The sequence below is a fragment of the Triplophysa rosa genome, linkage group LG5 (assembly GCF_024868665.1).
Source record: "Triplophysa rosa linkage group LG5, Trosa_1v2, whole genome shotgun sequence".
Taxonomy (NCBI): Eukaryota; Metazoa; Chordata; class Actinopteri; order Cypriniformes; family Nemacheilidae; genus Triplophysa; species Triplophysa rosa.
In genome coordinates, this window is record NC_079894.1 from 16,099,071 (window position 1) to 16,126,405 (window position 27,335).

Genomic DNA, 27,335 nt, shown 5'->3' on the forward strand with positions numbered 1-27,335 from the left:
TTCAATTCCACGCACACATTGCCAAACATTGCCTTTATTAAAAAAAGACAATGTTTATACAGTATATGCAATGTATTCTTTCCCACAGATTCGATTAAAAAAATAAAAGAGCACAGCATGGCCTTTGTGTAAAAAAGAATATAAATCTTTATTACTTCTTATTGCATAAGCTGTTGTCTATGTATTGAGAAGCTACCCAAACAGCTAAAACTAATCATTGTATAAAATATCCAACATCAATAATTCAGGTTATAAAGTAATTACAATTAGTGGCTGTTTAATGGCTGTTAGTTGTCTTAAGTTCAGTGCTCAAGTGCTTTGGATAATATAGGCGACTTTCACTTTGCCCCTTCAGAAACAAAGTAAAGGTCTGGCGATCAGTCCTTGGTTGCATCAGCATAGAGCAGGAATCCAGAAAACGTGCTGTCGTCCTCACTGCTGGAATAAACGCCGTTCCAGTCCCGCAGAGTTTCCAGCCATACCTGGTCACCAGATGACAGACGGAGCACGGCCATGTTGGAGGCCTGGTCGATGTCTTGGCCATAGAGGGAGTCGCGAGTTCGTAGTTTCCGAATGCCGTTCACAACCAGGGCTGCGCGCAGGGGTCGATTACGCACAGTGATGTAGTAGGAAAACACGTACACGCCCCCGTGAGTGCAGTTGAACTTACTGATGTTGGGGTCCCAGTGACCCTCCTCATTATAAATGACTTTGTCAAATTTGATAGGCAGGCCTGGCGGTGGAAACGATCGGCTTGGAAAAAGACCTACGCTGAAAGCTGAACGCTTCTGAATGGCCGGTTCACCATTAAGGCCCTTAAGTCCCCTAATACCCCGTGCTCCCTTCAGGCCTCGTGCGCCTTTCATCCCTGCCATCCCTCTTTGCCCCGCCGGTCCTTGAGGTCCTGGAGGACCAGGCTCTCCCTGTTTACCAGGGGGTCCTGGATCTCCATTTGACCCTTTGGCCCCAGGAAGCCCGTTTATGCCGCTCAGACCTGGTATGCCCATGTCTCCTTTTGGCCCTGGAGGCCCTTCCTCACCCATACTCCCTTTCTGCCCTTTTTCCCCAAATGGACAGTCTCCTTTGTCACCTTTGTCCCCCTTGATGCCAGGGGGGCCACTCGGTCCGGGGGATCCAGGTTCACCCGCCTCCCCTTTAGTTCCATTCCAGCCAGGCTCTCCCTGGTCACCTGGGTCTCCTTTTATCCCAGGTGAACCTATAACTCCTTTGTCTCCTTTGAGGCCCATTTCACCTAAACACATTACAATAAAGTAGAATTCAGACATTCTTGAGAACATATTCAATCTGGACCTGATTTTTTCCATTTTCTAAATATTCAATTATTAAGTAAAGGTTACTGATGGTTTAGGAAATCATAGTTTGACTCAGGGGTGCCATCATAGAAACTGGAGGGGGGGCACTATTTAACTCATTAAAATTCAATAGTAGTGCAAGGGTTTAGAAATGATTGTTTGTTGTCCTTTTGAATTAAAGTGATAGTTCACCCAAAAATAAAAATTCTGTCATAATTTTCTTACCCTCGTGTCATTTCAAACCTGTATAACTTCCTTTCACAGAACACAAAAGAAGATATTTTGAAGAATGTCGTTCCCTGGCCCCCACTTGCATTGGTTTTGTGTCCATACAATAGAAGTGAAAGGGGGCCAGTGCTGTTCGGTTACCAATTTTCTTAAAAATATCTTCTTTTGTGTTCTGCGGAAGTATGTAAATCATACAGGGTTTGTAATGACAAGAGGGTGAGTAAATGATGACAGAATTTTAATTTTACGATCACGTTGAGTCTATCAAATAACATGGATATCGTTTTATTTCAATGTACATAATGTACCTTTCTCTCCTTGTTTCCCTGTGATGCCAGGAATACCAGGCAGCCCACTCACACCAGGATCACCGTTATCTCCTAAAATATTTAAAACATTTATCTCATTAACATTTTAAAAACTGTTTTGTAATGACCTCCGATATAAAACTGCACTAATGTCATAATTGTAAGGTGTAGCTTCAATGTCTGATCCCATACAACTTGACAAATGTGATCAACTGTGTAAAATGACACAGTAGGTAAGAAAGAATGCAGAAAGTTTTTGTTGCTTTGGGGAAAAAAAACACTAAGTTTAAGCACACTTCGAATTGAGCACATTAAACTTCAACCGCTGTCAATGCTTTTTTAGGTCAACTTTTTATTTAATTTCCAAAGTCCAGGATTTTATCATGCAGTGTCCCCATTATTTGCTTAAGCCTTCACGAGGTATTGTCATAAATGGAATTTGGACTTTGGAATTTGAAATAATGGAGCTTGGCCCATGAACAAAGTGTAATTATTTTTGCTTTGTCGGAGTAGGTCTTTGTTCTCAGGAGCACACGAATCCTGCACACTATTGAGCCGTGGTGGTGAATAGCTTGTTCAGGTTAAAACGAGGGAAGAAATTCTTTCTTCAGAATCGAGAGAAGAGTTATAAAACATGACACACCTTTTGAGCAACCTCAGAGAACAAGCATGACCAGTTTTTAATTTCTTCTGATACAAACTTCAGGTTTTGCAAACTTGTGTGAGCATGCAGCTTTGTATGAGTGGTTTAGTTTTTTCTCAAAGTATGATCATGGTTTTTATTTGGGATGGACATGATTCTTTGAAGAAGAAGATTCTTTGAATTAAAATTAACATGTGCACTCTATCGCGAGAAGTTTGGCCTCACAGAAACATAACATGTTTTCATTATTGTACTGCATTGACCAGCGATATGAAAGTACAGGATATATAGAATATTATAAATTGAATGTATTGAACATTTTTTGCAGTATACCATACTGACCTTTTTCTCCATGTGGACCAGGAGCTCCGGTGAGTCCATCTTGACCTGGAGACCCAGGAGGTCCAATCTCCCCCTTCTGGCCTGGAATACCTGCATGAAGATACATTCATTTTAATAGCCTAATATAGCATTTGTAGTTAGTTTTTTAAATATTCCTTACCTGGAGACCCCTTTTCTCCCACTGGTCCTGGAGGTCCTCTCTCTGGTGGACAACACTCACAGAAATTAAAAAAGCACTCATTGTAATCCAACGTGTAGTTCCCAGGACCCACCCCAGGAGGAACCATGGCCTCAGTGTGATAGTCAGCCGAATATGCATCATTAGCGAAGGTTGTACTGTCGGTGGGAGAAATAGAGTACACATCCATCAACGAGTCTGTGGTTTCTTCTGTGAAGCCACTGATAGTGGGGCTGACCGTGGTGGTGATCTGCCGTGTCCCGAAGTGAGCGGGCGGTTGCGGAGGGTCCCCTCCATCCCCGGGAGGAGGCTTTTTTGTGGGCTTCAGTCGTGGCCACTGTGTGGTTTTGGGTATCGATGCTTGAGTTCCTGTTTTTACCACCATCAAAGTCATCACCAGGATGAGCAGGTGGAGAATACTGAGCATTGTAGCTGCGCGCAAACAGCAGCCAAATATGCTGACGGACATGGGTGACAGAAGAAAGCATAAGACATAAACTATTTTTACACTTTGTGAAAAAAAGGTCAGTGCAAAAAAAAGTGTTTTAAGATGCTGCTTACTGGACCACAGCAGAACAGTGCATCCCACAGTCTATAATATTCTGATTCCTAAATTTGGCTCTGAAGCCTCATTTACAATAGTGGTGTATTTGTACAATATTTGCTTTTAATGCCCCGTCAGAATATATTAAGACATCAAACTCTAACCTTTTAAGATGAATACAAATCCATAAACTTAAGCATGACCAATAGTTATAGAGACACTTCTTATCAAACACAACTAATAAAAGTGTCCTTCCTTGTGATAACTAAGGTTTTGCTATTTTACCAAACATAAAAACAGAATAAAATATAAAAGCAGATAAATGACCCCAAATACTTACCTACTGACTGAACTCGAGTGGCGCCTCTCCTTATCTGAGAGAAACCTGTGTCCAGATCGCTAGCTTTTAAGAAACTGTTCCTCTCCGTTCCCCTCAATCCAGCCAATCCGAGTCTTTTGTGATGAATGGGCAGGTGAGGTACACTTGGCATGGGCCTGAGGACTTGATACCCGAGGAGAAGCTAATGTGGTGCCTTTAGAAAGTAACATCAATCCGTCTCATTCTCATGCATCTGTATTTCTGGTGTTTTATCAATGAGATGGTCAATTACTCATGAAGGAATACATAGTTGCACTCAAACCGTGCATAGATTTTATTAATAATTATTATAAATATGACCATGTTTGTAATTTTCTTTTCTAAAATTTAGAAGTATATAATTAAACATGTTCGTAAAAGTGCCATTTTCTTTTTACATTTACAATGAATTGCTTAGCTCTAAATAGTGCTGAATGAGTTACATGCTGTGTTTAATATTTAAAGGAATACCCAATAATGAAAATTCTGTCACAATTTTATTCATCAAGTTGTTCCAAATCTGTATAAATTACTTTGTTCTGCTGAACACATAGGATGATGTTTTGAAGAATGTTAGCAATTTTCAGTTTTGGGGCACCATTGACTACCATAGTAAAAATTACAATGGTAGTCAAAGGTGCCCTAGAACTGTTTGCTTTCCTAAATTCTTCAAGTTATCTCATTTTTTGTTTAACATAACAAAAAAATAGTGGGTGATGTCCCAGAACTGAAATTTGCTAACATTTTTCCAAATATGTTTTGTGTTCAACAGGTTTGTAACAACTTGAGGGTGAGTAAATTGGCACAGAATTTCCATTTTTGGGTGAACTGTGCCTTTAATATGTGTTCAATAAGTTACAGAAGAAAATCATACATAACTGCACAGAATAGATAAAAATGCATAATGGTGTCGCCATAATAATAAAAAAACGTTATAGAGAAGGTTTAGTAAGTCATGATTTTCCCAAGCATCAAAGAGCATCACAGACTTTAAGGGTTTTTTTCTGAACAGTCTCGCCAGGGAACCGTAACACTGGGGGTTACATGATTGCGTATCTTACACGCCTTCAAACCCTTCCATCAAACACTTGCACTTGACCAGAAGCTCTGTTTTTCACACAGTCTACTTCCTACTAGTTTAAACATTTGAACGTTGGGTCAGAAATGCCTCCAGAAATGTGGCCGAATTCTGTGTAACTGGCCCATTTTGGCTGAAGCTTAAAGGGAAGCAAACATATCAAAGCAAATGAGACGTTGGCCCATGAAACAAAGTCATGGCAGGAAATCCAGCACTAGTGACTTTTAGATCTCAGGAGGTTAAAGAGAAACGATATTCATCTCAGGTTTATATGATGTCTCCCAGTGGTCCAATGACATAATTTGTAAACATAATGAAATCTTTAAAAATAGCCTACACCTGTTGTGTTTGCCAGGTCAGTGCGGTATGATAGCGTGACCTTTGTGGTGTGCTTATGACCAAGAAATGACAGCTGAGCAAAATCAACTTTTCCAACAATGATTCTTACATGTTTTATCGACCAAGTAAAAAACAAGTCCAAACGAGAAACAGCTCACCCCTCATCAACAAGCCGTATGTGTAAGGCAGGGGTCTTCAACCGGGGGTCCGCGGTGGAACTGAAAGGGGTCCGCTAATTACTGCCCCGTGTAGTACTGGTGGTGCACGTCAAACAACGGACTCGTTGCATCATGGTGTTGCTCTCCTTAGTCTGATATGATGCTCTGCAGAAAAAAAAACTTGTGTTAATTTTCGTGTAACAGCCGCGACAATGCTGATCCACGAGAAAGACAACGGAACTCAGAATTATAAAATAGCAGGAAAAAAAGGATGACACTTAATGATTTTACAACAGAATGCATAAAATATGCACTGCTTTCTTTCGCATCCATAGACTACCTCTACCTCCACTAGAATAGTCTTTGTGCCATTAACCAGGGTCAGTCATCTCATTGAAGCCTTAATAAAAACTAATGTTCAAATAAATGTTTAATTGTCCATCTCACAGTCAAATGAAAATGTTTGATGCTGCAAATCCCTTAAAATAATCAAGCAATCTATATTAAAAACACAAATAATACACAGAAAAGTATTTAGACTATGTGCAACAACAACATAAGTGCTAATGTAATGTCTTAACATAATATTGCTGTGACAGTAGGGTTGTTTCTATTTAAATAGCTCCGTTTACACATTTAGTATAAGGGGGTCCCTGCTCCATGCATCTCTCATCTAAGGGGTCCTTGCCCCGAAAAACATTGAAGACCCCTGGTGTAAGGCATCATAGGTATCTATAGCGTACACAATGCTATAGGGTTTGGTCAAACCTTTAACCCTATCTTTACATTATAATAAAAGTAATGCTTGCTTTAGCAAGCAACACTAAAATTATACAGGAAAATATAGCTGCTACATGTAATATGTTTTCACAGGCATTAGCTTATCCACTTACAGTCTCCATAAGACCAGCCTGCCAGTGTTTCTGTGTACACAAGAGCACCACTTGGGAATACAGGATGAGAGGGTTGGGGAGATGAAGATGTGGGTTGATACTTGAGCCTGCGATTCCCACCCTGTCTCTGCCCCTTCAGAGCCCATACTGTATGCATTAGCTTCAAAAAGTTCAAATGCCTTGCACTAAATGACATACCCTTGTTGCCAGGAAGTCAAAATAAAGACCATTAGTCAAACCAAAGATCCAGTTCTCTACACCACACTAAGCTTCCAGTACCGGAATACTATGAAAATAAATTTTACTGGACTTACAGTATGTGTTGAAAGTTAAATCAATACGATGTGCATCCATGCGTTTATGCCTACAGCTTTTAGAAAGGCCAACAGTAATGCAATCACTTGAAAAGTTTGCATTGATTTTTAAAATCAGAAATTATGTTTATCACTGGCCTACCTAAAGGAATACTTAATATATGATATTTTTTCTTAACAGAAACTAGTGAAGTAATAACCAAACCACTGTACGCTAGTACGTTCTGTATGTTCAAGTATTCTCCTTCATTTGCTTTTTCTGTTTTGTTTTTAGTTTAGTTCATAAATATGTTTGTTTCGTAGGCTACTTTACACACTGCATAATGTTTTCAACAAAAAAAGCACAGGATATAATGTAAGCTTGTTCTAAAATGGTCACAAAATCTTAATAATTAACAATAACTATAACTAAGTGCACCCATGGGAGAAGTGTGCACTAAAACAATATTTTTAAGAAGCTATTCTGTATTTAGACGGCGAATTGCATGTTGTCTAGCTAAGGCATTTATTAATTTAATATTTTTATTAGCCCACCCTCTGTTAAGCCTTTAGCAGCCCAAAGAGAAAAAGTCCTGGAGCCGAGTTTTTGTTTTGTTTATTAAAATTCCTGTATTTGCATTAGGTGCTAGATAATGAAATGAAAAGAAACCTATTAATTCACAAAAAGAGCAGAATAATCACATTCAGAAGTACGAAGTAGTGAAACAATTGTTACAGTGTAAAAAAGCTTCCTATTTTTATTCAATATTTGGAGCAGCGAGCTCAAGATTTTGTAACGTTTATTTAAGAATAACACGTTTGTTGACAACATATTCCAATGAATAAAACAAGAAATTATCGTTTTGTCATTAGAGGAACGTGTCGTTTCAGATTATCTGAATTATTTCACAATGGCGAACCTGTTTTCTTCTAGAGGACAGCTACGGCATGACGTCATGGCCTCTCACAAAGTGATTGTGACGCTGTGAAGTTGCAGTATTTCTTTAAAACACTTTAGCTCGTAAAAATGCTATCAATCGCATGTTATTTAATCTAACAGCCGATTTCTTGTGTTTCCTTGCGTTGTTTTGTTTGTTTGTGTGATCATCCGGCGTCGGTCTTTAAATGCGTGTGGTGCGCGCATCGCTCGTCACGCAGTATGCGGAGGAAGTCAGCGGGCAGCATGTGTATCGTCGAACATAGAGCGCTATATCGCGGTATAACCATACCCGTGGCCCGTGTTAACGACTACAGCAGTCCATGTTGAGTTACTGCGTATGTAGGGACCAGAAACCAGTAACTAGCGGAACAGATGGCTTTATTGGAGGCAACGGCTTCGCTGTCGTTGGGGGTAATGGGATCTCTACGGTTATATGCAGCCTGTCGGTAGGACACGGGAGCGAGACTGCAGCTGAAAGCCCACTGCGACCTCTTACCATTTGCATGTAATTTAACGACCGGCGATTCGCTACACAAGGTGCACCGTCGGTCGTTTGCGTTGTTTTGTTCGTTTTTTGGCGGGTGTGATCGTTCGGATGGGCTTTAAAATCGGTCTTGGGAGGTAATTCGAAGCCTATACTTCAGTCCCACGGTGCAGTCTTGAGCGTGTGATGATAGGAGACACAATGACGCTTTTGTCTCTTTTGGGTCGCATCATGCGTTATTTCTTACTCAGGCCAGAGACCTTGTTTCTGTTATGTATAAGCTTGGCCCTTTGGAGTTACTTTTTCCACACGGACGAGGTGAAAACCATCGTCAAGTCCAGCCGGGATGCTGTGAAGATGGTGAAGGGGAAGGTGGCGGAGATGATGATGAATGACCGGCTCGGGGGTCTGGACGTCCTGGACGGAGAGTTCTCCAAGACGTGGGAGTTTAAGAACAACAATGTGGCGGTGTATTCGATACAGGGACGGCGAGATCACATGGAGGATCGCTTTGAGGTCCTTACCGATCTGGTGAACAGGAGCCACCCTTCAATCTTTGCGATTTTTGACGGCCACGGTGGGGAGGTAAGAAACTGGGGTGCTGATGGGAGTCTTACAGATTGCCTTAAAGATAAAATCACGAAAGGTATTTATTTTAGGAATATTCTTGCTGCTCTTTTTCCCATTATAATGATTTGTAGCTCCAAAATATTATTAATATATATCTTATTATATACACTGTCTCTGTATGTCAGTATCAGCCATGCATAAACGCAACAAAATACTTGCATGTTCCACTTGTATATTGCATCCAAATAATATTAACTTATTGTTGTGTTTAAATTTTTTATTAAAATCAAGGACACGTGTGCAATCTAAACAAGCTGGTTTTATTAGCTATGTCTAACTTATTCTGCAGTATTTTCTTCAGTGGAGTCAATTGATATTCCCGTGATACTTGTCTGTTGCATTCAGTCAGTTACCCTTCCCCCAGACATGGTAGACATCTGCTCCAACCCATCCTATTTCCCAGCCTCTATGGGCTTAAAACAGATGTTCTTTTTATTTCGTTTCATTGTGCAGTAAAGCAGAGAAATTGATTGGCTTGTAGATGCCCTTATAGATGCTGTTAAGTAATGATTCAAAGGGATCCCGTTGCAATGATTATACATTTAGTACCACCAACAACTTGGTTGTTGCTCTCCGGTCATCAAGATCATATATGGACTGTTTAAAATCTGTTTATAGGGATATTTGTTTGTACAAAATGTCTAGAGGCTTCCCTGCAGTTAATAGATTATGTACCAACCTCTTGCTCTTCGGCCCCTGTAAAATGCTTTTTAATCTACACTATCTGTTCCCATAAATGTTGCCTGACCTAAACTTCTGACATTGTAAGTTTTAGCTGTAAATATATGCTTGTCATACTGATAGCAGAACAAGTTATCATTGGAAGTTAGCAAAGTCTAGGATGAGTAATATTGAATAATTTATTGTAAATCTACTTTTTTTTAAGTGTTGTGACTTTTGTTAAATAAGACAAACAATTGGAATATTTGGCCTTGGTTCTGAGTGTTTAATTTAAAACTGCACATTCTTATATTAAGGGTGGTGTTGTTGCTTTAAACTGTAGGCCTACTTTTATTTTTCATGTAAGGGTCTATAAAAGGACATGTCTTTCATTTAATGAATAGTTTTTCTTTTAGGAGAAATAAAGAGAGACTTTCCAGCATTCATTTATAAAGCTGTTTTAAGAGTTTTGTAGGCAGCCAGCGGACACCTCGGCAGTAGATTGATGATCATTATGTTGGCTGTGCTTCTCAAAGGATATCTAAGTAAGATTGTGTAAAGTTTGCTTGTATAATCATAGACAGATGCTCATCGTTTCTGATTTAATATGTCAGTAGTACAGATTAGGTCCATGGAGTCTGTTAAAAAACTCTTTTAAAGTGATAGTTCACCCAACAATGAAAATTCTGTCATTTTTAACTCACCCTCTTGTCATTTCAAACCTGTATCACTTAATTTTTTCTGCAGAACTCAAAAGAAGATATTTAAAAAAATACTGGTAACCAAACAAATGGATTCCCTTGCATTGGTTTTGTGTTCATACAATAGAATGGGTAGCGCCATTGTTGGGTTACCAACATTCTTCAAAATATCTTCTTTTGTGTTCTGCAGAAGAAAGAAAGTCATACAGGTTTGAAATGACAGGAGGGTGAGTAAATGGTGACAGAATTTTCATTTTGGGGTGAACTATCCCCCTTGTGTTGCATAAGTTTTTGCCCTATGGTATCTACTAATGATGAGAGCTTGCACTAACAATGACTAACACGTTCAGCCTAATCAACTTTCCTCTTTTTCGCCATTCCCTGGCAGTGTCCCTGTTATTATAATCTTGAATTAGTGTTGGTAAATTGGTTTTTTAATTGGTGAGAGGGTGGTGTGACAAATTGTGTCTATTGTGTTAGATTAGACATGATGTGTGAATGTTGGTCTGCTGTGATTTAAATATATTTGCAGTATGGTAATAAAAGGGCGCAAATTGTGCATAACCATAAAAATGTCAATATAAAGATTAATATTCATAAAATTAGAGCTAGTTCTTTTAGGCTGAAGTATACGATCAGAGTGTGTTCAGATCGTGTGAGATTGCCCTGAATGCTCTGACATGGAGATGTCTCGAGTTAGCCTTGTTAAGCCCTTGAATAATCTAAATGCAGGTGCGTATCAGCAATAAAACGCTGATTGTGTTGGTTTGGGACTGAAGTATAATGAATGGTTGACTGTGTATACGTGTGTGTGCGCGCGTTTGTGTGTGTGTGTGTGTTCATGTTTGTATATCCCAGTGGGGACCTAAACCTGAATGCACACCAACTCATGGGGACTCGTGTCACTGTGGGGACCAAAATTGAGGTCCTCATGGGCACAAAAGCTTATAAATTGTACAGAACAATATTTTTTAAAAATCTAAAAATGCAAAAAGTTTTCTATGATCTTTAGGGTTAGGGGTTGGGTTAGGGGTATGGGATAAAATATACAGTTTGTACAGTATAAAAAACATTACGCCTATGGACTGTCCCCACGGAGATAATAAACCAGACGTGTGTGTGCGTGTGTGCGTGCTTCAGGAAGTGTCTGAGGTCATTTTAGGTCACACCACCCCATTGTCCTAGTTTCTGAGACACAATAATGAACAGACTTAAATAATTCAGATTGTGATCTCTGTGCAGACATTTGATTTCATGGAAAGCAGCGCTGAATAACAATCTCTAAAGCTAACCTCGGGGTCTTCTTCATAGCAACTCTGTGCTATTTACGGTTTTACAATCAGTGCCATGTGCAAAGTGACCCTGTGCTACATCTGCTTATTCTGTAAGCGTTCTGCATAGGCAGCACTTCTATGTAAATAATGCATAGGATTCCTCAGAAGGCTCTGTAGTGTCTCTTTAGAAAAGCAGTGACTCTGGTTTGCTCAGAAAGTGGCTGAGATAGAGACTGCAGGACTGTTCTTTTGGCAGACAGGTATTATGTTTGCTTCTCTGGTTTCATCATTGTATTTATAGCGTGACATTGCTGAGTCACTGGCGAAGGCTTAAAGTTGAAGATACGCGAAGCTCAGGGGCCGAAAAGGAATCCAGACCGTCGTGAGTGATGATGGGGAATTAAATAATGCCTGGTGCTTAATGCGTTGTGATGATCTGGCAGGATTTGGAAAGTACACTCAGTCTCTAGAGACATGTGGCCCTTTATCTGTATTCTGCTACAAACTCTATCTGGCAGGAGCTCTGAGGCTTCTTTTAAGTTGGAAACTGATGTGATGACATTTTTTAAATCTTATTTCTCACTTATATGTGGTGGTAGTATTTGTTGTACTGCCTCAAAGAAATACTCCACCCAAAAATGAAAATTCTGTCATCATTTACGTGTCCTCAAGTTTTTCCAAATCTGTATAAATTTCTTTGTTCTGATGAACACAAAGAAAGATATTTGGAAAAATGTTAGCAACTGACATTCTGGGACGTTCTTAGCTCTTTTGAAGAATTAAGGAAAGCAATCAGTTCTGGAGCACCTTTGACTACCATTTAATTTTTTCCTACTACGGTAGTCAACAATGTCCCAGAAATCTCAGTTGCTAACATCTTCCCAAATATCTTTGTTTGTGTTTGTGGGGGGGGGGGGGTGTTGTGCCTTTAAATAAATCCTGATAATAATAAATACATATAATAATGTAATGTAAATAAATACATAATCTACTTCAATAATAAAATTTTTAATTAAATGTGAATTTCCCTTGTGAATTTTATTTCTTTTAATTTTGGAGAGAAATAGATTGTCTCAGATACTGTTCTGTTTTGTTGTATTCATAGTGAGGTTTCTTAAATTCTAAACACTTGACCAATTGAACGAATAAATAAAACTGTAATACTAAAATGTGTGCCAGATGTGCACAATGTATAGCCCTCTGTGCTTATCTGGCTCTTTTTCCTTGTTTTAAATCCCGTCTGAATTATTCATGGACCTGAAGGTTTCAGTTAGGCAGCAGAATTACAATTTGAAGTCACAAGTGCTACAGCGATCTATGTCTTTAAATGTGATGTCAACAAATTACGGCACCAGTCTCAAATTTCCTCCTGTCTTTGCCGTTTTTTTTATGCAGGCAGCTGCTGATTATGTCAAGGCCCACCTGCCCGAGTCTTTGAAACAACATCTGCAGGCCTACGAGCGGGAAAAGAAAGACAGTCCGCTCTCCTATCCTTCCATCTTAGAGCAGCACATTTTGGCTGTGGACAGAGATATGGTGGAGAAGTTTTCAGCCTCTCATGATGAAGCAGGTAAGCAGGCTTTGCTGTGCAGCATGTGGTGGTGTTTGTCACGTTTAGGTTGAATTTAGCACACGAAAGGCTGATTTATTGTCCTTGGTATCCAGGCACAACGTGTTTGATAGCTTTGTTGTCAGACCGGGAACTGACCGTGGCAAACGTGGGAGACTCTCGCGGCGTTCTCTGCGACAAGGATGGCAATGCCGTGGCCCTGTCACATGACCACAAGCCTTACCAGCTGAAAGAGCGCAAGAGGATTAAGAGAGCAGGTGAACTTACATCATATGTACATTTACTTATATTTTTAGAAGTGTGAATCATTTGTGATACCGTGCTCGCATTCTTCAGGTGGCTTTATCAGTTTCAACGGTTCTTGGCGGGTGCAGGGCATCCTTGCCATGTCACGTTCACTGGGGGACTATCCTCTGAAGAACCTGAATGTGGTCATCCCGGACCCCGACATCTTGACCTTTGACCTGGACAAGCTACAGCCAGAGTTCATGATCCTGGCCTCTGATGGCCTTTGGGATGCGTTTAGCAACGAGGAAGCCGTTCGTTTTGTCCGGGAGCGCTTGGATGAGCCACACTTTGGTGCCAAGAGCATTGTGCTGCAGTCATTTTACCGCGGCTGCCCCGATAACATCACGGTCATGGTGGTGAAGTTTAAAAACAGCTCTGGGAGCAAATCTGGAGAGTGATTTGACTGAAACAATACATGGCCTTGGTTGTCTTTTCATTATGCTTATCTGCAGAAGCTAGACTGTAATATAAGAGGTAAAAAAAATGTTCTTGCAATTGTGGTGTACATACATGTGCATGTGCAAACATGCATTACCAGATTTTTTTGTTTGTGCCAAATGGACACTCTTTAAATTGACTTATTTCTTTGATTATGCCTCACACTGTAAAGACAACATATCCTGACATTCCGTACACAGAGCAATATTATTTGTAAATTTAACAGCAATTGGCATAACTGACACAAGGACCATTACTGCCTTGAACAAGCACTTCTAACATTTTGTTCAGGATAAATGCATAAATATACCTTGGTTTTGCTTGTCTTGTTTTTGTAAATGAAAGCTGATGTATAGTCTCTATCTCTTCGATTGTGCATAATCCACTCATATCATTCAAATGGATCTATGCCACTTTACAATGGTGCTGTTCATCTATTCTTTAGGTTGGTGTAAGCTTGGGTTAGATTAACGTTGTTACAATTTGTTCAAGAGTTCTTCATAATACATAATACATCCATATCAAATGCATTGACTAAAATATCCCAAAATTTCAAGTCATTCTTGTCTTTTTAGACCACTATTTTGCTTGATCTATGTATAAAAAAAGTGGTCTGACCAAGATGGTGCAATCTGTAATTATTATGTGACCATGGTAAATGGTACATACAGTAGTTTTCTTCGTAACCCCTAGTCACTAAAAAAATGATCAACGGTCCCGATCCACACAAAGGTTCAATTTCTTGCACTGTGTGAAATGTAAGTGGGATTTTGAAGCGCTAAATAAACCTAACAAATCAAGCTGAAAATATTTGTCTTCATTCTCTGGTTTTGTTATTGTATAGACCATCTTGCAAGACACAAACAACACTTTGTAATTTTCACATATGTAATAAAATATTTAATATGTTTGTTCGACATTTTGATTTGGTTCCAAATGTTCTGTTCTAATGTTTGTGTACTTTAAAAACGGGAACATGCATCTGTGGATCTGAACCAGTGTCCTTTACATCTTGCAAAATGGTCTACTTTTTGGATTAACATGTTGTTCTTTTCATAGGGTCCTTATATGAAAAGCATGAGTACATTTGAATGTTTACAATAGCCTTTATTTTCTGACTAAACCGTATGAAGCTTTATTTCATATTTCATTTATTTAGCTTAATTTTGTAATTGACATTTAATAGGAATACAATCCAAAACAAGGTGAGAAAATAATCAAGGAAACAGATTTAAACAAATTAAATACACATTAAAATGGTTAAAGATGGTTAAAGTAAATGGTTAAAGATGGACTAAATTTGTCTTCAACCTTATCTCATGGAATCTTGGGTGTTTTCATTCAGTTAATATTCTGTTTTTATTTCTATTTTTTAACATTTATAGTAGTTACATTAATAAACATTATAATGTTTTGGCTTTGTGCCCTTGCCAACAACTAGCCAGGCTGCTACAGATCATCTTAAACCAGCAAACCACCATTCAGACCTTACATTAGGATGGTACTTGGTCTATTGTGTTCAATCGTAATGTGCTTATAGTTCAATAGAAGTAAGTTAAAGAAAGAAATAAAATAACGATGTGACATGTAGATGTTTGCATTCCTTCGGGGTGACTCGACCCACTGCTCGGAATGCGTATTGCCAAACGTCTGAGCGCTAGGAACACAACACTCACGCCGCAGCGCTAAATCTGAACCATGCAGTTTAGCTATGACGTGCTGCGGGATGCTGAGAAGTCCAACGACCGAAAGATATGCAGTCCATCGTGACAACCGGGGCCAGGTGTAAAGACCCAGAATAGACCCTGCATTGTAGAGTTCAGTATTAAAGCCCCATATGAATTCCCGTTGTTTCTCCCTACACAGTCTTACTGGAATTAACAGCCTCTTGCAAGCTGGGGGCGTGAACCTATAGGTCAGTAGCTGTAACATATAAGTGTGATTTTTGATCATTTCACACCGAAACGTTTCGCGCTAAATACGAGTCTGATTACGTTACGCACTGTCGGAGATCGAAGATATGGGCCAGTGTAGTTCAATGACATCCGAGCAAGTTCACGAACAATTTTACGAGATCACGTCACGTACGACTATAAAGTTGACGGAGAAACGGATTACTGGCATTTCCCGTGCGAAATCGCGCTCGGAGATCTCACAGAATGAAACTAGAGAGGAGACGCCGTCGGAGAGACGGCGGTGCGGGTGTTGTAGTCACGATGACTGCTCTGGACTGGTTTTTGTGGCGGATCCAACTGGCGGGGTATGGATAGATAAAACGCTGGAAAGACAAAGATAAGATCGCTGCTGGTGGATATTACTGGCTCTCTATTGTCGGAGGAAGTTTTGTTTCTTCCTGAAATCCATCCCGAGAATGTGAAGGTGATGATCGTGGGCATTAATGCAGTCTTGATGTATCTGGAGGGAAGGCTCGGGATGTTAGCCTATTATAAGAAGGCTCCGTGAAGGGCCGAGAGAAACTGTCAGTTTGCTGAAATCATTTCAGTGAAATGGAAGTTCTATAATATATTTATTTGATCTTTCTTTCTTTCTTTCTTTCGTCAGAAACAGTTTCTGGCTATTTTAAAGCATTCTGCTTATGGCATGACGTTGTCCAATTTACGTCATCAGCTGATGAATGTAATGGAAATGGTGCTATGAGGCCATTCATTATAGTATTATTTTTCATTTATTTAATGTGGTTTAGCCTCAGGGTAACAACAGTTTTAACTGGGACTCTTTTTTTCTTCTTACATTTTTTCTTCAAGTTATGGAAAGTAATGGATGTGAAACACTTATTTCAAGAGCACAGATTTTAAAAGCTGTACTGTCTGGGTAAACTGAATTCATCTTATATGAAATGTCACATACCATGACACTTGTTTGAAAATTCCACAAAGTTATGGTTTATATGGTTAAAAATATATATTTGATGCATGTTTTTGTAAAAAAAAAAAACTTCCCAAGACTTCCTAGCATATCATTTGGGAGGTGTCCTGTCCTTTGACCCCACAATCACACAGCTCTATACAGATAAGCCAGATATAATACATTACTGAGTAACAAAGACAACATCCTAGGTAAACTCACATTTGCTGTAAAGACAGTGACCAACATTTGTTTTTGTGAACATTCATAATGGGCCATACGGGATCCAGGCACAAACCTGACGCACGTATTCTCCTCCTAGGCCTCGACGGAGCTGGCAAATCATCTCTACTTTACAAACTTAAATACAACGAAGACTTCCACACAGTTCCTACAGTGGGATTCAACGTAGAAATGATTGACGCGAAGAAAAACAGAGAGAAAATTGCCCTGACCGTGTGGGACGTTGGTGGCCAGATTAAGATGCGAGCGCACTGGAGGAATTTCTATCAAGACACAGCTGGAATCGTGTTTGTTGTGGACTCGTCTGATGTCAAGCGATTGGACGAGGCCAAAAGAGTGCTGGAACAGACCTTAAAGAGCGACCACCTCAAGGGACTGCCTGTGGTAGTTCTTGCCAACAAGCAGGAAATTGAAGGAGCTGCGACAGTAATGGAGATCACAGAGCAGTTTAATTTGAGAAAGAGTTGTAGTGACCGAGACTGGTTCATTCAGCCTTGTTCGGCGTTGACTGGAGCAGGTCTGGTGGATGGCTTTAGAAGAATGGCGCACCTGGTGAAAATGACACCAGAGGACAGTAACATCAAAGAGACTGTGAAACACATACGATCAAAATCTACAATGTTAATGAAAAAGTAGCCCATTTTCCTTGAACAAGGTCTAGTTTACGCCACCAATACAAGGTTATGGATATTGTCCAACTGAACTAAAAGTTGGATTGATCACAATGTGAAACAGGAACCACATACGGTGCTAAATTATGTCATGTATTTATTGTTAGGTTATGATCTTAATTTATATTGTAATTTGTAAATTTATATTTTTCTGTGAAAGACTCTGGTTAAGAAAACAAGATGTTATAAAAGTTTTTATTTTCAAGTCACATTTTGTTTACTTGATAAAGTTGGGGAGGATACTTTATTCAAACCCACTCCCCTCTTCTGAGCTTAGAGGATCAGAAGCATTAAGGAAGAGGCCATCTTCAAACAGAAAAAAGCTTTCAGTATTTTGTGTGACTTCAAGCTTATTTGTCACAGGAGTCATCTCTGTCGAATTTAAGAGCTCAGGTCCCTCAGTAACAGATGCAGTGTCCTCAGGTGGGCTGAAATGAAGAGATCCTGTTGACTGGGAGGATTTTTCTTTCTTTGAGAGCACAAACAGAGGACCTAAAGTGGCAACCTTATGCCAGTCTGAAGAAAAAGCGAACAGTTGTAAAATTAACAGTGTGCAATTTATCCAAGTTTTCATTTTACAAATGCATTAAATTTGTGCCAACCTTTGTTCGAGTCGGTTCCTCTCTTTGACAGGCCACCATAGGTGAATTGCCTTGACTGTATAAGGGCTTTAAAAGGTTCTAGCGATTGACCCGGCCGTACGTGAAAGAAGTCAGCAGGCCCCGGTTTCGGGGCTGGATTAACAGGAGGTGCCAGTGTGATGCGGAAAGGCTTGACAGGTTCATAATGTGCTGCATCTCGTCTGGATGGCTCACAGCTGTTACACACCTGATCATTTCCATCCACAGACTGCCACCTGCAGGGTTTACAGTGCTTAGGATCTAGCCAACTTTATGAAATATTGAAATGTTTGCCATTACCTGTTATCAACAAAAGAACATGCACGGTTCTGAGAGCTCACAGAATAAGCAGCAGGGATGGCCTTTAAGTAACACGTGATGTAGATCTGGTGTGTACAGTAAAACCTCAAGTCTGAGAGCAATTGGATTACTTGAAAAAAAATGTCTATATAGTTTAAGCAATGCTCACCAAGTTGCTTGCCACCTGGTAAAACCTGAAGGCATCCAATAGTAGGTTTAATTTGTTCCCTTCATTCCTCTGCAAGAACTTGGAACGAGATGATGAATGCATACTGTCCGCAAGACATCTGAAAACAGTCTACATGATTATTTAGCCATTCCATTTCCAGATTCTACAATTAAATTTAAGTGTACAAACAGTAACAGAACACTGCCAAGTAAAGGAAAATAGTTAAAATAGTTTAAAAAAGTTAAATTTCATCTTAGAGCATTAAATCACACTGTATTAAGCAAATATAGCAAAGCATCAAGATTCAAAACTCACCCATTAAACTCAATGAAGGAATACTGGAGCTCACTCGCTTTCACATTAGGAGTCGTTGTTGCCACACACTGGTCAACAAATAGAAGCAGGGGCAAGTGATTGGCCAAGGTCACTGATGCTTGAAGATGTATCGCATCACCAAGGAAATAAATATTTGAGCCCCTCTCGTACTGCCAGTCATCTTTAACATACAAATACAAGAGTTAGTAATGTAACTTTAGAAGCCTCATACAAAATCTAGTCCGTCTCCATATTGGTTTAGAAATATTTCTGCTGCGAGAATAGTGTGGGCTTTTATTTGAAGCCTCCATGTCCTGCTTTAGACCATCACAGCCTACCACTCATCAGCCTGAGGCTGAAGTCCAGAAAATCTACAGCCGAAACAGTCGAAGCAAACGGAATCCAAGTGGGTGCCACTGCAGCGCTGTCAACATTATACCGCCTTCAGAGGATTGAAACAAAAGAATGGTAAGGTGTAGGCTAAGGTTAACAAACAGAAAAACTCAGCTTTGCCAGCCCACCTCTGGAATTGGCATTGAATAGGTATGACTGCGCCCTCCTGGTAAAGTACACCATCGGGAGATGGCAGAGGAGAGTACACAAGGACATTGGAATATACCAGAGAATCCTTTGTTATCTGGGATAGGAAGGTTGCCAGATTCATTCATGCTGAGAATGCAACATTTGTTCAACTCAACTATAAACACAAGACAACACCAACTTACAGACAGTTTGGTCCCACAATCTCTAAAATGAGCAAAAATGGCAAACTCGTTTTCGCCATGCTTGACAGCTCCACATGATGCTCCAGACACTTTGCTCTTCACGGAGTCGGGACCCAGCCACAGCTCCTCGGCATACACGGGAAGGCCAGTCACAAATCGATCTGCATGCATGATGACCTCCATTGATTCCTCTTGGCAACGCACGTATATAGCTTTCGGGCGTCGCTGAGGAACGGGATCATTTATTGTAGGTGGGATGGCTGCCTGAAATTGACCTCCCAATAGCTGCTGGCTCGCTGAAGACCCTTGCTGCAATGTAAGAGGGTTCATGCGAGGATGACATTTGGCTATTAGAAATGTCGTAAGAAAGACGGTAACACATAACTGTAATCTCCTGCTGAGCCACATCTCTCCTGCTAAATATTGTTACAAATAAGAATCGGAGTATGTTATAGAACACATAAAATAACAAACGCCGTTTTTAACTTGTCTAAATGAAAACGCCGCTTACTTTTTCGATGACTACCTAATAAGGCCAAACACCTGATGTCTATTTTGAGCTCATTTGCTTTCAATTTAAGGCACCTGTGAAACACACATGACGTTTCAAGCTGTGACAAGCTATAATTCGTCAATTATTTTGTACATTTTTATTAATGCTGTTCATATTTACATGTATTAATTTGGCAGACGCTTATCCAAAGTAGGAGAGCATATGACATTTTGTCAACACGCTAAACAGTACCGTTAGTTTAAAAGGCCATGCTACTAGGAGGATTAAAGCTGGAGTAGTCATATAATTTTGTATGTAATAGGCCATTACCAGTAATTATTTACTATGCAAATGTATTACATAAAATCATCATTCTCAATCTTTGTACTGTGCTTGTATGGACCTGCCACAATAAATCAGATTGGCCATATTGTAATACACACCCAACTGAGCATTTTCTAACATACTGATAACAACTGTATGTACATTGTATTATTATTCTTTAATTTACTTAACGTTTACCCATAAAAAAACAATGTAATGCATCTCAAACAAATGTATTTGTATCAAATGACTGAATTAAATGAAGACAAGACTAGTTTACAGGTAATCCAGTTCTTGGAACACTTCTTGAACAGTGAGGACAGCATTAAAAAAAACTCGGAGACAAGTAGAAATGAGTAGATTTATTTTGGGTTATAAAAAGCCTAAGGCAGAGACGATAGAAATAGATTACAATGTTAAAAAAGGCACAATAAATTACTAAGTTTTGCCAGATAAAATACAAAAGCCTTCCCTCCACAAAACTGGAGCATTCACCGCTTCTTAAGGCAGACGTTTCAGTTTGAGGTCTTCAAACATAAAACTGAGAATAGGCTTGTCAAAGGGATAATCAAATATAAGATACAAACACAAAAAAAGATAAACATTTTTCAAAATGGAATATTTGAAAGGAAAACACACCATAACTGAAATAAAGGCCAAATGCATTCAGTTCTTGTTTCTGCGTTTATGGCATGAGGTATTGATTGACAAATGGACACGCTGTTGCTGTTTTTATCACACATCATGGCAGTGGTTTTCTTTTCCCCAGCTGAAAAGTCACAGGAATAGGAAAAAGCCTGAGAAGACAAGTTAAATTGTTAGGTACCGTTTTGAAGTGTTCAATTTTTGGTTATTTCTCAAGTTTAAATTTTAAGTTTGAAATAATTCTTACCAATGGCAGCAGGTCATCACAGACCCTCACAAGAAGGAGCAAACCTTCTGTGTCCTGAAAGGGTTGGTGCTTGAAGACACACCAGTCAACAAAGGATCTTGTAAGGCGTTTTGAATGCAAAATTGCTGAAGCTCAGCAGCTGCCTGAGAAACCTGCAAATATTCAAAATACCACAAATGTCTTGAAATTGGAAATGTTACGATTGCTCAATATTCCCAAACCCAAGCAACTTTCAAATCTTACCAACACAGTAAGCCAGTGAATTAAACACTTTAACAACATATTATTAAAGTAGCACGGCTAATTATATTTACATTTCTTTAATACGGTGGATAAAGGATAACCAGAAGTTGCTAGCCGCTAACGTTAGCCTAGGTAACAAGAACGTCTAACGTTATATCAAAAAGTAGGACTTTATTAAAAGCCTGTTTGTATTATAGTGTGCTCGCTATGTTTTTATATGTAAACCTAGTAATTTAATGTAAAATTCAGCGACTTAAAACAAACACTAAACAAAACACTGAAATGTAGCCAAGTGAGAGGAAATAACGGGCTAACGTTACAGGTCCACGCCCAAGCTGAACCTGGTGGCTAACTCACTAGCCTCAACAAATAAGATAAAAGAACAAACCAACCTTTACTCTGTTTATGTTCGCTTCAAATCGCAACTGCTGAACTACTTTCTTCATTGCAACGATGTTTGATGAACCAGACATTTTGCCGGATAAATTTCCTACAGATGTGCAACAGCGTAGACAAGAGCAGTAAGCGGGCAGTTTCCGGTTTGGTTGAGTCCGGAAGTACCGATCGTGAAAGGGTTCAGTCCACGAATTCTGCATCCCACTATGGTAAAGGCGTATTTTATGAATATTAATTAGGTTGTTTCGGTGTTTCTGGGCAACGTGAAGTAACCTAATTAATATTTATAAGTCAAAATTCAGTCAACCAATCTTATAGAACACATGTACTTCCACATAGGCCGTGTTATGTACGCCACCTACTGTAGAACCAAACCATTTTCTTGTTTTGTCGATTTTCCTTTTTCTTGTACACTCAGTGTTACAGTATTACATTATTAATTTTAGCCTTAAACATTTTGTTATTCTTCTTAACATAATGTTTAATGTCAGATGGGAGGATGTTAAAAATATATATTATGGAAGAATTGCTATTATGGAAATACAGTCCAATCAAATGCTACCTAGCTTGTTTTCCTAATAGGTTTTACCTTATTGGTTTGTCTCATTTGTAAAGCACAAATGATTGGTAGATCTTTTCAAAACAATCCACCACAGCAACCTTTGATGTACCTTTTCAGTTCTCATATATTGTCTTAACAGTTCGCCTGAGAGACTTCATTAGTTTAACGATCACAATATTTCATATTTACGAAAATCTGCTTTAAACATATTTACAATGTTTTTCTACCCAAATGTTCTTAATCACCGGACTGGTTGCTTTGCCACAATATGGTACGTTGATTTCATATAGAAAGGCGAATTTTATTGTGCATCTAATATTTATCTATTCACTTTAAAATACTTTTAAACTTTTTTTTCAGGTTGGCTGCCACAAAAGGAAGAAAGATCAGTCGACGGGATCTGCTCAAAGTTAATGTTCAGCGCACCTGGTTGGTATATTTTTATGTAAAGTAAAAAAACTGTTGTTTAGTGAAAATTGAACAAATCAAATAAATATAAAATCTGTACTTTAGAATTGGTGCTTGGGTTTCCACATTAAGAACAGACATTTCCTCCATTTGGAGAGGTCTGATTTTTCTGATGAATGCTTTAAATTTGAAAGATTTAGACTTTTTTATGAATTTGATATGAATCTTAATGTGCTTCACAGCTGTGACATCTTGGATTACGTACTAGTCAGAGTCCCGCCTCCAGCGGCAGGACTGCCCCGCCCTCGATTCTCTCTGTATCTCTCCTCTCAGCTGCAGTATGGAGTGGTGCTTGTCTATCACAGACAGTGTGACTTTTTGTTAGGTTGGTATGCTAGAGAGTGAATGTGTCCATTTGTCCACTATACTCATTTTGTAACTTCAAGGAACACTTTGAGAAATACTGAAACTTGATACATGTAATGTAACACGTAGTGTTTTGTACAATAGCTGTTTGTTCAAGAAGTATCCACTGTAGTGCATTCATTGGGTGGGGTCTTGGGTAAAGTGAATGATAATATGTAGCATTTAGTGATGATTGATGTTTTTCTTTTTTGTAATGAATGTTTTCTCAGAGGATACCCAGGGGGCAATTGATAAACTCCACCGCCTAAGCCAAAAGCCAAACATTGATTTGATGGATAAAGACACCAGGTCGGACACTGTTTCTTAGCATGTTACCATGTCTCAAATAATGTAAATTTTACATTATGATGTTAAAATTTTATGTTTAAGATCCTAAGAGAAATGAAAGTCCCCTCTTCAAGGTCCTCCTACTTACCTTTAGGCAAAGTCACATGATGCCTGATGCTCTTGCGCTATTAGATGAGACAGAATGGGCGAGGGATCCCTTCTTTGGAGTTATGGACACTGGGTATGGCCTGCCAAGCCCAAGCAGCCTCATTCAGGTAGACATAACTGTGAATTAAAAAATGCAATACACACTTTCAGGAGATGTATGTCTCAATAACCTAGATAATTCTATCCCAATCTAATGTATCCCTTGGTTTGCAGATGGCTCAGAGAATGGAGGAGGCTTTACCAGAGCGTGCCTCACCCACAAGAGAACCAACTCCACCTTCAGATGGTGAATAGACATGATAGTTAAACCTGAACTGAGATGTATTGCCATAGCAACAAACAACGCCATATCCTCAGCTTTTGAGCCCCACATAATAGAATTTCACATATTAATTTCATCGTTAATAAGATTTAGATGGCTGTAAAGATCGGGGAAGTGCTAACATATTTGTGAATCACCTTTATTTCTATAGGCATCACAGCCAGCCAGGAGTCAATCACCCTGACTGAAAGAGAACCAGTTACATTGCGTGAACCAGAGGTACAAATTCATCTTATCACACACAACAAAGATGAATGTCACATGCACAGTCAGCAAAAAAAGTAGAGTGCAAAAAGTACAAAAAGGGAAACAAATGATGAAAGTGCTAGGAAGGTTATGTACATTGTAGGTCTATTGATTGCCACATAATATAGAAAACCATCTCACTGTTTCCTCAGTTTGAAGGAGAAGAACTACAGGAATCTGGCATAATCGATTTATTGCTGGAACAGCCAGATTACTTTCCTGAAGGTGAACAATTATGTATTTGTCAATACTGAATCATTTTCTGTCTTCGCTGTGTGGTTTCTGTCATGTGTTGTTTTTTTAACAAAGAGGTAATGAGTTAATTTAGGCTTGAGAACAGGATTCTTTTCTGCAGGTGAGGAAGAGAGACAGCAGGAGATAGAAAGACAGGGAGAGCAAATAGAAAAAGAGCCCGAAGAGGTCAGAGAGCCGGAGGTTCCTGAGGAGAGAGAGCAAGAGAGAGCAGCGCTGGAAAGAGACATAACGCCATCAGTTTCTTTAGACATGTACGTTTAGCGAATGACATGTTGAAAGACACAACCTTAGTTCATTTCTAGTAAGATTAATGCCTTTCTGGAAATCAAAGATTAAAAATAAAAGTGTATTTCTGGTTAAGTTTAAACTTTGAAATTAGATTAGTTTATGTAATAGCTTTATTCTATAAGACGGCACTGAAATAGGGAATTCATTTCTTAGGGAACAAATCACCGGCGTATCAAGCAGGGATGTTTTCCTGCTACCTGAGGAGGATTTGGGGCTGCCCATGGAGATGCCTGTGTTAGAAGAAAGAGAAAAGACCCCAGAGCCTGTGCTTCTACCCATACCATCCCCTCCACTTGGCGAGGAAGAGGAAAATGGCATGGAGCCCAGGAGAGATGAGGGGGTCAGAGAAAGAAGCCCTAGTCTTGAGGTCTGAAGCGTCTATACTTTTCACACCAAAACATTGTTTTAAAGGTGCAGTTGGTAATTGTCCACTTATTTACATGACATAAAACACACTTAGATCACATGATCATGGCTGACTGTAAATAGTGCATTTCTGAAATAGCATCAGTAACTTATAGCTCTTTGTCTTATGCTGCATCCTTTCAGGTAGAAGTCCACCATCAGCTATTATAGCATATCCAAAAAATGACCGAGTGCACCTTTAATCATTTTACATGGAACATCTGTCATCAAACCTTTCCATATGTCCCTTCGCAGCTTGCAGCAGTGAGTCCTGAATTCCCTGAAGTGCGGAGAAAGAGGAGGAGGCAGCTGCTCTTCATTGATAAAGATACCCAGATTTCTCAGGAGGAAATGAGGGCACAGATTAATGATGTAGAGACAGAGACCAGGGCATTGGTATGGAACTCTGATCTGTGTTGTTGTAGACTTAGCATCATTTGGCACATAACAGTAAAACATGGCTGATCATGATGTTTCTCTTAGGCGGATGTTCTGGTCAAACTGCCTGTTAAACAAACTGATCCTAAAAAACTGCTCGGGAACCCCTGCATGAGTAAGTTAGTGGGAAAATCTCTATACAGTATATGACAAGCAGAAAATCGTGCACAATTTTCATAGTAATGTAAAAATCACATTTCATTACTGTAATACAAAAAACACTCCCACAACCGTAATTGTTCTCCTCTAATGTACATTCTTAATTTAAATCACAAATCATTTTCATTATTGGGTAACACTTTATTTTACGGTGCCCTTGTTACGCATGTTACATGTATTTACTATAGTATTTACTATAAATTATGCATAATTACATGTAACTAACCCTGACCCAAACCCTAATCCTAACCCTAACCCTATAGTAAGTACATGTAGTTGCTTTTTATTACTCAGTACTTAAATGTATAATTACACTGTAACACGGGCACTGTAAAATATAGTGTAACCCATTATTGTAACTGGTGAGTTGTTTGCTTGCATTACAGTAGGCATTTATCTTCACAATAGTCTTAATTTATGCATAAAGTACAATGTATACAGTTTTATCTCAGGTTATTATATTGACAGTATTATGCTTATTCAGGCCTTCCACCTGAAATCCTGGCGCTATGGAAACAGGCAGCAGTCATAAAGCCCATTCTTCCATCCAGACGTCGTTGGGCTGTTCCAGAAGCAGAGATACCAGAGAGAGAGGAACAAAGAGAAGAACCACGAGAGGTAGAACAGGAGAGAGAGCTCAGCTCAAAAGAGGTTAGCATTTACTCAGAACACCCTAGTAGTGTCTTGATATCCACGCGTAACACTCTAGCAACACACTAGCAACCACCAGAACAGTCTAGCAACAAGTCAGTTAGTTCTTCATATGGCAAGCACCTTACTTTGAAATTCAACCTCTCTATTTTCTTTAAATGACTGAACATTTCTACCTAAATCAACTAGATTCCCAGAGAAATGGTGGAGTCTGACCTATTCCAGCAAGAAACACCTGGTAAAATGATGAATTTAACATGCATTTAACAATAGAATGTACACTGCAGATTAAAAAAGAGTTTAAAGTTTTGTTTCTGTATTGAATCAGTTTTCACATTTCATTGAATCTGCAGCCTCTTCGGTGGTCCTGGAGACAACCGACAAGGATTTTTCTCCAATCGAGACGCCTGAAATTAGACGGTGAGAGTAGAGTGACAAGATGTTAAAGAGATAGAGTGTGATACAGAGGTTTGACGATACTGCCGATGAGAGTGTTGGATGAGTTTCACATTAATCTCCTGCATAATTCGGTGGTGCTCAACAATTTTGCAATGTGCTTTTTATATGGGTTTAGATCGCCTGTTCCACCTGTTCAGTATACTCTAGAGGACATCCCAGAGGAGAGGATTCCTGAAATGGAACAGATTACAATGGATATTGATGAGACTAGGTATGAGAGGTACAGCTAAAATTGGCTGCATCATTTTGGCAACAGCTTTATACACCATTGTTTTAAATAGCATAATGTTAATTTGACAATACTTAAAGCATTTGTCTCTTTTTTGTCCATAGGGTCATTGTATTACTATAATGAATTGTGACTC

General features: G+C 39.2%; 6 protein-coding genes across 7 annotated transcripts; 3 read left to right on the forward strand and 3 right to left on the reverse strand.

The window, feature by feature from the left end:
• Nucleotides 1–18: 18 nt before the first annotated feature.
• Nucleotides 19–5,722, reverse strand: otol1a (otolin 1a). Of its 2 annotated transcripts, XM_057334531.1 has the most exons (5): nt 5,490–5,722; nt 2,995–4,089; nt 2,835–2,924; nt 1,850–1,921; nt 19–1,252 (listed from the first exon to the last, which is right to left on the reverse strand). In XM_057334531.1, the coding sequence occupies exons 2-5, from the start codon at nt 3,479–3,481 to the stop codon at nt 378–380; spliced, it is 1,524 nt and encodes a 507-aa protein (XP_057190514.1). In that variant the 5' UTR covers nt 3,482–4,089; nt 5,490–5,722; the 3' UTR covers nt 19–377. The 2 variants fall into 2 exon arrangements, with proteins under 2 accessions (XP_057190514.1, XP_057190513.1); XM_057334530.1 differs by lacking the exon at nt 5,490–5,722 and having other exon boundaries at nt 2,995–4,870.
• Nucleotides 5,723–7,649: 1,927 nt separating this feature from the next.
• ppm1la (protein phosphatase, Mg2+/Mn2+ dependent, 1La) lies at nt 7,650–14,460 on the forward strand. The gene is made up of 4 exons (XM_057334299.1): nt 7,650–8,684; nt 12,760–12,934; nt 13,030–13,191; nt 13,271–14,460. Exons 1-4 carry the CDS (start codon nt 8,286–8,288, stop codon nt 13,618–13,620), a joined length of 1,086 nt encoding a protein of 361 aa, XP_057190282.1. The 5' UTR covers nt 7,650–8,285; the 3' UTR covers nt 13,621–14,460.
• A 1,083-nt stretch (nt 14,461–15,543) lies between these two features.
• Nucleotides 15,544–17,410, forward strand: arl14 (ADP-ribosylation factor-like 14). Its single transcript, XM_057334300.1, has one exon. It carries the CDS (start codon nt 16,796–16,798, stop codon nt 17,402–17,404), a length of 609 nt encoding a protein of 202 aa, XP_057190283.1. The 5' UTR covers nt 15,544–16,795; the 3' UTR covers nt 17,405–17,410.
• Nucleotides 17,411–17,683: 273 nt separating this feature from the next.
• On the reverse strand, nt 17,684–20,048 carry zp3b (zona pellucida glycoprotein 3b). The gene is made up of 8 exons (XM_057334298.1): nt 19,569–20,048; nt 19,365–19,480; nt 19,182–19,285; nt 18,844–19,024; nt 18,529–18,646; nt 18,360–18,445; nt 18,042–18,295; nt 17,684–17,955 (listed from the first exon to the last, which is right to left on the reverse strand). Exons 1-8 carry the CDS (start codon nt 19,974–19,976, stop codon nt 17,684–17,686), a joined length of 1,539 nt encoding a protein of 512 aa, XP_057190281.1. The 5' UTR covers nt 19,977–20,048.
• Nucleotides 20,049–20,732: 684 nt separating this feature from the next.
• Nucleotides 20,733–22,085, reverse strand: gng5 (guanine nucleotide binding protein (G protein), gamma 5). Its single transcript, XM_057334372.1, has 3 exons — nt 21,913–22,085; nt 21,278–21,429; nt 20,733–21,182 (listed from the first exon to the last, which is right to left on the reverse strand). Exons 1-2 carry the CDS (start codon nt 21,991–21,993, stop codon nt 21,304–21,306), a joined length of 207 nt encoding a protein of 68 aa, XP_057190355.1. The 5' UTR covers nt 21,994–22,085; the 3' UTR covers nt 20,733–21,182; nt 21,278–21,303.
• A 608-nt stretch (nt 22,086–22,693) lies between these two features.
• On the forward strand, nt 22,694–26,935 carry LOC130554123 (meiotic recombination protein REC8 homolog). The gene is made up of 14 exons (XM_057333563.1): nt 22,694–22,749; nt 22,839–22,907; nt 23,129–23,271; nt 23,682–23,854; nt 23,961–24,033; nt 24,221–24,288; nt 24,468–24,540; nt 24,671–24,821; nt 25,012–25,198; nt 25,519–25,659; nt 25,747–25,816; nt 26,345–26,511; nt 26,701–26,749; nt 26,865–26,935. The coding sequence occupies exons 1-14, from the start codon at nt 22,694–22,696 to the stop codon at nt 26,933–26,935; spliced, it is 1,491 nt and encodes a 496-aa protein (XP_057189546.1).
• The last annotated feature ends 400 nt before the right edge of the window (nt 26,936–27,335 follow it).